This window comes from Pteropus vampyrus, unplaced genomic scaffold (assembly GCF_000151845.1).
Source record: "Pteropus vampyrus isolate Shadow unplaced genomic scaffold, Pvam_2.0 Scaffold44, whole genome shotgun sequence".
NCBI lineage: Eukaryota > Metazoa > Chordata > Mammalia > Chiroptera > Pteropodidae > Pteropus > Pteropus vampyrus.
Window position 1 is genome coordinate 7,216,938 of NW_011888825.1, and position 12,012 is coordinate 7,228,949.

The window sequence follows — 12,012 nt, forward strand, 5'->3', positions numbered from 1 at the left end:
GGGTCTGAGGGACATGACTGGTACAGAAGAAAGAACAAGAGTTCTTATGTAAACTTCTGGAGCGGACATTATAATTTGAAAAGGCTGTGACACCAAATAGTTATTGCAGCTTAGTAGGATTTTTTTAAGATTTTTTTATATGAGACAAACACAAACACAAACACACACACATATCTCTTTTCAGGTAATCATCAGAACCATTATGTAAGGCATTAATTTAGAGGGAAATTTTTAACCTCAAATGACTGATCACTGCTATGACGACCCTCAGTCCTTGTTAGATGACCTGTTCCCCCTCTTCCTTTCCAGTACCTGGCCATTTTCCTTCAGCCAGATGGTAGAATTTTCTCTACAAGAACACAGAGCAAACCAGAAGTAGAGATAAAGACTAAGCATATTCCAGCAAAGTCTGGACAGCCAGTCACTCTACCTCCACAGTGTGTGCCCTGCATGTGGATATCAGATACTCCCTGCAAGGGCTCTTGTGCCACCACCATGATGTCTCATAACAGATTTGGAGGGTGGGGATTCAGTGCCCAAATCTGAGGGAGCTAGGAGAAGCAAGAAATGTGCACACTACTTTTCCTTCCATCTTCTATCAGGTTAATTGGCCCAGAGTGGTGGCCCCTGGAATAAAGGCAGTTAGTTATAGAAATGGGGAGCAACCAGGGAGTAGGTCAGTCCATGACACAATACAGAACTCAGTCACTGAACATGGCCCAAGAAAATGTTAAATTAGAAGTTTGCACCACGGCATGGACATGAAGAATCAATTTCATGTACCTCCTCATCTATAATTGTCTTAAATGGTAGATTCTTATTTAACTCTTCACATATGAACACTTTTTGCTTCAATTTAAATCTACTTCTTCTGATCAAAAGACACAGCTAGTTATCTTCTAGATTACTATATCTTAGCAACTAGCACAGTGGCTTGCACGTTATAAATGCCACACACATTGAATAGAGGACAGTCATTCCAAAAACATGCTGAACCAAGTTGAAGGAATGAAGGCTCTGTGACTGAGCCAGTGTTCATATTTCATCATTTCATTGTGAATCTTGGGAGAATGTAGGAATTTACTCTTACATTGTAGAATTTGTAAGATTCTAAAATGTAGAATTTGTAAGATTCCTAGAAGAGAATGCCATATACCTTTGGATTTCAAAAATTTGACACAAGAATAAATTATGTAGTGGCTAAAATTGCATTTTGACTCTACAATCACAAGTGGTCTGGTAATGGAACAAAATAATCTGGCACCAAAAGGAGCTCTTGCTGAGTTCAGATTTTTTTTCCAAAATGAAAAAAAATTGAAGAAGAAATAAAGGTGGGTAAACACAGAAGAGTGACACACAGACAGCTTGGGGGAAGTGACAGAGAATATAAAATAGGCCTTTGTTCTCTCTTTGAAAAAAAATTTAATTTTTTTGTTTTAGGCAATTTTCAGTTTTTGGACCAAGAAAACGGAAAAAAGATGTGCCTATCAGTTGAGGCAATGACAGAAAGAAGGCAAATATTCCTAACATTCAATTTTGCTTTGATATTTTATATCAAGCAGAAAGGTCTTGAAACTGCAAAAAAACAAAAAGACCTGACAGGGAAACAAAGTTCACAGCAGGTAAAGAAGCATCCAAAGGGTTCCTTTTATATGAGTCAAATATTTCTGGCCTAAACAAATCACATCTCATGACACAGACACAATTTACCAATATGACCAAAAACCAGGTATTAATCTTTGAGAAATTAGGGAGGATGATAGAAGATAAGGACAAGAAAATTGTCTTGATTTTTAAAAAATATAGCAGATTCTAGAAATGACAGACTAGTCAACCTGATGTTAACCCACAGCAGAATTCTAAAATGGATTATCACATAGTTTGTGAGCATTTAGAAAAGAACGTGACACACACCAACAACCTACAGGGATTCAATATAAACAAAGCAGGCCAATTCAATATATTTCATGTACCTCATTTTCTCTTTTAAAAGCATTATTAGACAGACACAGCAAGGAAAGAAGACATAGCTTATTTTGATCCCTGTCATTGAAAAAGTCCTTCTTCAAGTCCAATGGTTAAAGGGGCAAAAGGCAGGCTACATTATTGTCCAGTTCTACCAGTTAGCACAATTTATTGAATAACTAAATCCAGAGCATATTGACCAAGTGCTGCAAGATTTTGAATTTGGTCCTATCCCAATAAATATATGTATCAATAAAATCAAGACTTAAAAAGAAAAGATTAACAATTCTGTAGTTGATACTAGGCGAAGGAGAGCTAATATATTGTAAATAGAATTATGAATCAAAACTAACTCAGCAAGCAGCAATAATGTGATGAAATTTAAAATTCAAGTAAAAAAGTAAGTTCAATAAAATTCAAATTTTTAAAAATTCAAATCCTATACTGTATATATCTTCAGGTACAAATAATAAGATGTGGTCTCTGGGAACAAGTCGAGCGATACTGAAGTAAAGTACTCTTGAGATAGGAACATCAGACTGGTCAAAGACAAAACAAATATTAGAACAAAAGATGCTCCCAGTGTTCTTATCATTTAGGAAATTACAAGGGTTTCAGGAGCTCTGTGCCAGGAACCAGGGGTAGAGACCAAGTAGGTATTTTTATTATAAATAATATCACATTTATGTTATGCTTTCTGGTTTTCATCCATCTCTTTTCCAGGGAGAACAACAGCCTGGGTAAACAGACTTGCCTTGACACAGTCACAAGAAAAGAACGAGAAGTTATATTTCAAACAGGGGCTTCAGGTTATGTTCTCAGGTTATGCTGTCATTTGCCTAAAAGTTTGATGAACATTCACCATTAATCTTATGGAGCACATCTGTTAAAAGGAGGATGAAATGATCGGGGGGGGCGGTGTGTGAAAGGTCTGGAAATCATGAAGTAAAATGGGAAATGCAGTGTGAAAACAAGAAAAGTGGGAAATATAGTGTGAAAAACTTCCTGGGAGGACATGTGTGAGAACGACCCTCAAATACTTGAAGAACTGTCCTTTGAATGAGAAATCAACCAAGTCCACATAGTCCAGGTGACTTCAGATGAGAGGAATAAGACCCTTCTCCAGAGGTCATAAGACTAAGACTTGGACTCCACTAATACATTCCTTATAATTCTCGCTGTCACTGCCCCGCCCGCAAAAAAAAATGAGTGAGTTTTCTGACACTGCACAGCTGCATAGCCTATCAGATGTGGGAGAATGCAAAGAGATTTTCAAACTCTGAGAGGAAGGTTTAAGGTGCTGTTTCCTTCCATTTGTGCAGTTCATCATATAGTTTATTCCATTAAACACAGCACCCATATCTAATGAAGAAGGCAGCATGGTATATTGGTTAAATGTTCAATGTCAGCCCTCCCAGTTTAAATCCCAGCTCTGTCACTCACTCACCATGTAACCACAATGACCTTGAGCAAGTTAACTAAACCCTTGAACAAACAGTTTTCCCACCTGCAAATTGGGGATGATATGAGCATCTACCCATGAGACTGTATGAGAGTCATGTAACTTGATGCATAAGAAGCACTCAGAACAGTGTCTGGGATATGGGAAATGGATAATAAAGTTAGCAATTTATTACGATTACTCTATGATCTTTTTTGCTCTTTCTGAAGATTCCTGATTACCAATTCTGGGCACAATGTGCCGTTCACCTGAGTAGACAGAGAATATCACTCAAAAATAATGAAGGGGACTTGGCACCTGAAGATAACTACAAACACAGAGAATAGCACAGCATGGAGCAAAAGGGATAAGCGACACCATTCTCCTCCACAGACCCGCATGATTTCTAACGCCAGCTACCACTGGCAGAGATTTCTATCCCCAAGTCACCCTTAATGCAAGCTGCAGCTCAATCATCGTGGTTAGCAAAAGTCTGGAATATGGATCCTAGAGCCTACAGAGCAGCTTCCGCTGAGGTGGGGACTGGCTTTTCAGGTTCCTCTCCCAGATCCACAATTCGGATGCTGTTTTCCTTCTTAGAAAGCCAGAAGGCAGGATAGACTGGCTCTGAAAACTTGCAGTCAAACTTGTGAACCAGAGTCATGGCATCGGGTTCCACGCCATAGAAAGAAAGGATCCCTCCTGGGAAGTTGACGTAGATGCCCAGCCTCCGGAAAGGATTGGCTTTGATCGGGGTTTCCGTGTCACTGTGCCAGGCTGTGAACTCCTTTCCATTCCAATGGAGACTCCAGGAGAAGTTGTTTCCGGAAATGCAACTGTTGCGCTCCTCCCCTTTCCGGTCAATGCCTTTGCAGGTCAGGCCAATGTAGGTGCCTGCCCCAGAGATCTCAACCTCAAAATAGTACCTGTGCAGATACAGGCTCTGTTGCGACAGCACCTGCCGCCAGTGCACAAACCTGCTGGGGAGGTCCGGGTAGGGATGCTCCCAGGGCGTAGTGTTGGTGACCTTGCGATTGTCTTCCTGCAGCCGGAGATATCTGTGTGCTGTGTCAGGGTCAAACATGATGTCACATGCATCTGCGGAGATACAGAAGTCAGGGAGAATAGGTCAGAAACCAACAGCTGATTGAAACAGAACACTTCAAACCTGATCAGCTTCCAAAGTATGAGTAAACATCCATCTCCTTGATCTCTGTTTACCTAGGCTCTGGAAACCAGGTGGGTGAAAACCAGAAAACAGAGAACACAATGTGATATTATAATTTATAATAAGAAATGCATACTTGGGCTCCCCACCCCCATTCCTGGCATAGAGTTCCTGTAACCCTTGGAATTTTCTGGGTGATTGGAGCATCTTTTGTTTTAATGAGGCAGTTTTGGGTGGGCTCCTGGATGGCTCCTGAATGAGGGCTGCTCACTGAGAAGAATAAGCCATGATTAGAAGCTTGGAATTTTCAGTCCCATCCCCTACCTCTCCAGAGAGGAGAGAAGAGCTGAAAATGGAGTTAATAATTTATCGTGCCTACATGAGGAAGCTTCATAAAAATCCCATTAGCAGGGGGTTCAAAGATCTTCCAGGTAGGTGAACATATCCACACAGGGAGGTGACATACCCCAACTCCACAGAGATATAAGCCCCTGAGCTCAGGACCCTCTCAGACCTCACCCTATGTATCTTTTCGGCTTGCTGCTTATCTGTATCTTTTATCATATCCTTTAATAAACTTGTAAACATCAGTAGAAGTTTCCCTGAATCTGTAAATTGCTCTAGCAAATTAATTGAACCTGAGGAGGTTTTGGAAGTCTCTGATTTGTAGCTGAGTCGGACAGAAGTTGTGGATAACCTGGGGACCTACTACTCGCAATTGGCGTAAAGGATCTCTATGACTCCCTGAGGTAGGATGAGAGAAATCTTGTAGGACTGAGCCTTTAGCCTGTTGGATCTGATGTTATCTCCAGGTGGATAGTGTTAGAATTGAGTTAAATTGTAGGACACCCAGCTGGTGTTGCAGAGAATTGCTTGGTGGGAAAACCCACACATACAAATAGTAAGTGATTCTAGACCCCTTTTAATAGTCACTTCATTTCCATCCTTTCGGAAGCTCAAATTGCTTGGCATTTACTGTATTATTGCTGAGCTGAACTGAGAAATAAAAATCCATTGATTTACTCATTCATTCATGTAACAAATATGTACCCAGTGTTAGCAAGGGTTTTGGGGGAACAGGCATTCATATACCCACATTTGACCCATTCTTCAGTTGTTGTTTTTTTTAATATTTGACCAATATTTAGCCAGGTGAACTCTCAAACAGTTCCCCACACATTTTTTCTTCCCAGTCCCAAAGAATAATAGCACCTCCATACAACCAGCTGCTCAAATCACACTAAAGTTATTTTCAACATTTCTTTTGCCCTTATCCTCACCCCTACCTTATCCCTCCTCACACACACACAGGCAGCAGCAAGCCTTGTGGATACCACCCACTTCTCTCTAGCACACTGCTTCATTCCCCATCTAAACTACCACCAAATCTCGCCCAGACTAGGGCAATAGGCTCCTTGCTGGTCATGTTGCTCTCCCCTGCCCCACTTCCATACTTTTCCCATGAGAGAGCCACAGTGCTTGTTTCAGAGTGTAGGCTAAAGTGAATCGTGCTGCCCTGCTTACAGCCCTTTAATGGTGCCCCTTGCTCTTCAGAGAAGGCAATGACTCCTCACCCCAGCCTGCATGGCCCTGCATAATTGGCCCTTGCTTGTGTCTCGGCTTTGTCTCCTGCCCAATCCCATTTGATCACCACACTCCAGCACCCTGACCTCAGACCGACCTAACACTGAGTCCACTTCAGGGCTTTAGCACAGACCATTCCCTCTGCAACGCAATTGTCACCCCAACCTAAGTCTGGGTAATTACTACTGATCCCTTCAGGTTGCTAAGAATTCATGTCCTCAAAAAGGCTCTCTATGACTCCTTGATCTGAATCAGTTACCTTCCCATTGCTGACTCTCGGAGTACTCTGGCTTTTTCAATTTCATGCTACTCATCACGATGTGTAATAATCTATTTTTAAATTTGTTTCATGCTTGTCCTCCTTCTAATCTACAACATCTACATTTTATGTGGAACTCTATCCTGGGGTTCTAGCTCAGAGAAGATGTTCAGTATATACTCGCCAAATGAATTAGCATATTAAAGGCTATTTAAAAATACATTAATTTAAGAAATTATCTTATTAACTTGGAGCTTTCCAAACTCCTTTGGTAAGAGAAATTCTTAGTAGTTAATGATACCACATCCTGGAAGAAAATAAGGACACAGTAGCCCCAGTAGCCCCAACAGTATCCACAGCAGCACATTTACCCACCACCAACTCCTTTGGCAATCCTTAACATCCAGATTTTGAACAATAATATTCTTCTCATTTAAGGGGACCCAGGACTTCCAGGAGGCAACCTGGGTGTCCATAAATGGATAAAGAAGAGGTGGTATATATATATATATGATGGAATGATACTCAGCCATAAAAAAAAAAGAATGAAATCTTACCATCTGCAAAAACATGGATGGACTTTAAGAGTATTATGCTGAGTGGAGCAAGACAGACAAAAAGACAAATGCCATATGATTTCACTTAAATGTGAAATTTAAGAACAAAATAAACAAATAAATAAAACAGAAACAAACTCGTAGATACAGAGAACATTTTGATGGATCCCAGATGGGAGGGGTGTTGGGGGCTGGGTGAAAGGGGAGGGGATTAAGAATTACAAATTGGTAATTACAAAATAGTCATGGGGATATAAAGTATAGCATAAAGAATATAGTCAATAATGTTGTAATAACTATGTATGGTATCAGATGAGTACTAGATTTATCGGGGATCACATAAGTTATGTAAATGTCTAATCACTATGTCGTATACCTGAAACTAATATAATGTATGTTAACTGTAATTGAAAAGTAAAAACATTCTAAAAAAATAAGCCTTGAACACACCAATGCAGTCTGTTCTTTACTAAGAGATGAAACCACACCAGCTTGTTGATCATAATGAAGTATTGATTGGAAATATAGTGTTTTTAAGAATGCAGACTGACCAAGTCAATACCACATAATGACAGGACAATGAGTTATGCAATTCTGGCTAAGCAAAACTTAACAGGGAACCATTGTTAACTAGCCAGGATCTTTGAAAGTGCCAAAGTCAACAAAGACAAAAAGACTGGACCCAGATTGAGAGAGACCTAAGGAGGCATGGAAATATCTGTGATCCTAGATCAGACTTTAGGCCAGAAGAAGGACATTGGTTAGAACACTTGCTGAAACATGAATAAATTCTGCAGTTTTGTTAATAATATTGTGGCAATGTTCATTCTCTGGTTTTGATCAATGTACTGTAGTTATATAAAGTGTTAACATTTGGAGAAGCTGGATGAAGGTATACGGGAATTCTTTGTCCTACTTTGCAATGTTTTCAAAAGTTTGAAATTGTTTCAAAATGAAAAGTTTAAATTTTTTTTAATTGAAAATTTTTAAATGTACTCATTTAAGAATAGACCTGAGATTGCAAGAACCTGAAACCTATGTGAGAGATGGAGTTTTTGCTTTAGCAAAGCATTACACTGACATTAATAAGTAAAGAAAGGAGAGCTGTTCACAACTTACATTGGAGGAACTGTTGCCTGGTGCTGGGTTCAGGTTTTGAGGTCCAATACTTGCGCTCAACAATGGCAGATACTTGAGTTCTGATGTCATACTCCTCTACAAAATCAGAGAGTTGTAAATGCCCACCTGTTCCAGATGGTAAGGAGAATTTAAGAAGCAGGTCTTCCCTGGGCTTCCTGGGGGAAGAAGGGGCTGGAGCCTAGTCATGTCTCAGAAAACCAATGCTCTGTGAACCATGTTTCTCTCACGGATGAAGCAAAATAGGCTGAAAAACATCCCAGACTGACTTGGATTTCACTTAAAAGTACAGGCATTAGCAATCTGAGAAGCTGGTCATTGAAATGCCAGCCAATTGCATGATGTGGCTAACTCACCTTCTCTGGGCTCAATCATAAAATTAAATCAAGGTAAGTGTCAGTTAGTAACATAGTCTAGCCAAAGGATGGCTTTGAAAATGAGATGTTCCCATGATTTTTTTGTTCTCCCTCCACTGGCTCTCTCTGTCACCTGCTCCATCAACCACTCTGAGAGGCACACATACCACAGCCCACAGAAAGCTTCTCACCTTCCTTGGCAAACTCCTGGAGCTTTTCCTTGTAGTTGTGCAGCAACTGGATTAAGTGCACGGTGGAGTCTTTGATGACATTGCGAATGCCTGAGAGCTTATCCTTGAGTCCTATGTAAACACTAGGGAAGGTGCTATCCTCGGTGTTCTTAAACTTGCAATACTCCTGCAGGAAAGGAAACATGGTAGAACTTGCTTTGGTTTCTGTATTTCTTAAACTAGGCTGGTCTCATTATGTCACTTTATACAACTGTAAAATTGGTTGATGGTAATATGCACTTCACAAAGAAAATATGTAATATGTCCAACTCAGGATCTAACAACATAAAAAGCACTTTTTTTTTTAACTGGGGAAGTGAGCTTTTAAAAAGATGCCACAAGCAGCTCCAATACACAGTCCGCACTGGAAACCGAAAAACAAAAAGACATTTTATGCCAACTGCCCAAATGAAGGTAACATTCCTGCTACACTGATATCTTTAGGATTTAATACACTATCAGCTGTTAGAAATAAATTAATTAATTAAATAATTTGAACACAAGCCCCAATAGGGAATGGAGGATATGGTACTGCACTCAGAAGATATGTAAACAAGTCCTCAGACAGAAAAGGTTGCTTTTAGCTGTAACACATTATCAAAATTTAAATGTAGTTGAAACATTAAAGAGCAGACTGATACAGCATAAAACTTAGTGAAGAAAACAGTTGTATCAAAATAACTAGATAGATTAGTGGAAGAAAAGAAAAAGTTCAAACCAAAGAGCTGATAGAGAAAAAGATAGATAAACATTTATTACTCTGTATAGATTTGGTACCATACATGATAAAAGTAGCATTTTAAATCAGTGGGGGAAAGGATGGGTTATTCAATAATGGTGTCATTTCAGCTGGCTAATAATTTGGGGGAAAGAAAGTTATTTTTAACCAAAATAAATAAGTTAACATACTAAAATACATTTTGTGCAGATTGAAGTTTTTATGTTAAAGTGATAAAAAGAGAAACAAATAAAGGGAAATCGTTTACATAATTTGGGAAAACTTTGAGAAAACTCATGACATAGAAAGCCAAATTTTTATTCACAGTTTCTTCATGTTTTGATATTGAAAAGCAAAAAAACTGACAAAGAAACATTCTGCTATATTTTTGTCTGTCTTTACCTGCTGCTCTTTCTCTCAATCATTACAAGGTCAACTATGGCCATCTTTGGATGGTGGGAGTAAGGATGATTGCTTTCCTTCATATTTTTCCATATTTTACAATTTTTTCCACAATGAACATTTACGTTTGTTGTAACTGGAAGGGAATTTTTTTTCAAAAATGCAATCCAGAAAAATTATCTGTATTTAGGAATATTAGATCTAAAGGAGACTTGAAATTACTTACTCTGATCTGATTGATAAATAAGGAAGTGATAAATAAAGAGACTGATTTGCTAAAAACTGTGAAGCTATTTAGTGACAAATCCAGGACAACAGAATTTATGACTAGCCTAGTGTTCCTTCCCTGGAAGATTACATGTGTTCAGGTCTACTTTTAATGACATTTGCCTTTATGTATAATGGCATATTGTAATAAAAAGTCTTGTCCTCTCTTCTGGGCCTTCCTCAATCACCTCAGTACATGTAGCCTTCTCTGAAAGGCAACATGTCTCTAATCTCACCCTTGCCAGGCAAGCCTCCTTACTACTGTCAGAGTGGTTTCTAAAGCACACTTGTCATCAATCCCACATCTGAAGTCTTCCATTGGTTCCTGGAACTTCCTGACAAAAAGCAGACTTCTCTCACAGCCAGATGTCCACCTGGCCCAGCCACCTTATCTTCCCTCATTTATGAAAGCACCTAGTTCCTCAAAACAGTTGTGCTTTCTCAAACCTCTCGCCTGCACACATACTATCCGCTCTCCTGAAGCATACCTCTCCTCAAGCATTACTCACCTCCATGACTTGGTTTCAGTCTCCTACTGGGAGTCTTCACTACCCTTCCTGTACTCCTATACTCTGCTGAATCAAGATCTGCTTCTCTCTGTCCCCCCAACTCCCTATGCCCCATTTATCAAAGAGCAATTCCATTCCCATAGCTGCCAGTTAGTTCCCTGGTGTTAGTTGTGTAGATGCCTCTGCCATTCCATCTCCAACCCCCCTACTCTTCCCACCCCCACCACCTGTACCTCAAGGAACAAGACAGTGTTACTGATGGAAGCAATCCTCCCCAGCTCCTGCTTGCTCTTCTCCATCTCTGCAGTCCTGTGCTCCAGGTGGGTCTTGATGCCATTGGCCTGGCTCAGAGCAGCTTGCTCCTTCTCCTCCAAGAAGAGCATCACATCAGCCTGGGCCTTCCTCATGGTGGCAAGGAGTTCCCCAAACTGCTCCTCAGCCACCATCTTCACCTCTGACACCGACACCTGGCCGAGGGTGGCAGTGGGGCACAACAAAGATCCTATTAGCAAGGCTTCTAACTTTATCAAAACTCGACATGCAGAAATGTAAATCTGAGAAACCTGTAAATCAGGGAGCAATTTTTCATTATAAAAAGAAGGCTTTTATTCTCATATGAATTCTGGGTTCCTGGAAAAAAGACTTACTCTCCAGCATGTAAGCACTTATTTACCCATCATTAACTTAGTCTCTCGACCACGGGGTAAGAGAGTGAATTATATGATGCCTGAGACCCCTTCCAGCTCTGACAGTCGGGCTGCTCTTCAAGGTTCTGAAATCAATTTTCCTACCAGAGCTATTCATGTATTCAGTGTACTTGATAGTAACATTTATTGTGGCAAATTAATAATTTGGCTTCTTTATACAAATCGGTAGCATGAATTGGCTTTCTTAGCATTTCATTATGTCTGATTAAACTGACCACTGAGGCCATTAAAGCCAAAAGCACATCTAGCTTATAGCGTCTCTACCAGGTATGAAATGTTTAGGGTGCATGTCAGTGATGACAGCACCCGTGCACTGCAGGATGAGCATACCTATGCAGAATGGAATGCTACATTCAAATAAAATATAAAACCAACTTCAGTGTGATAAATATTAAGGATTTTCATGACGGCACTTGTGCATGTGGGAATCTGTCATTTAACAGGGTGAATGTCTTTTATTAATGCTTTCAGTCAATATCATATTTACAACATCAATCCAAGTTTTAAATGGTTGCCCCTTCTCTTTGATAGCACTTATGCACTAGTGCTGACAATTATAGTAAAAGGTTCTTTTTTTTTTCTTTTTTTTTTACTATAGTTAAGAGTTCTTATAGTAAAAATATTGCATTCTTGAGAATAATCAGTCCTGCATTCTTAGTTCTAGGCTTGTTATCAGGCAGTCTGGGTGTTAGATGCCAGGAGGTCTAGAGAA

The 12,012-nt window shown here is 39.8% G+C and overlaps 1 protein-coding gene across 2 annotated transcripts in view; it reads right to left on the bottom strand.

Annotated features, from left to right (window-relative positions):
• Window positions 1-1,623: 1,623 nt before the first annotated feature.
• TRIM16 (tripartite motif containing 16) overlaps window positions 1,624-12,012 on the bottom strand; it is an 18,679-nt gene continuing 8,290 nt past the window's right edge. For both annotated transcript variants that reach the window (XM_011358989.2, XM_011358988.2), the window contains 4 exons: window positions 10,827-11,060; window positions 8,659-8,824; window positions 8,094-8,189; window positions 1,624-4,504 (listed from right to left, as the gene is read on the bottom strand). In XM_011358989.2, coding sequence (XP_011357291.1) covers window positions 3,921-4,504; window positions 8,094-8,189; window positions 8,659-8,824; window positions 10,827-11,060 — 1,080 coding nt within the window. In that variant the 3' untranslated portion in view covers window positions 1,624-3,920. The remainder of the gene's footprint in view (window positions 4,505-8,093; window positions 8,190-8,658; window positions 8,825-10,826; window positions 11,061-12,012) is intronic.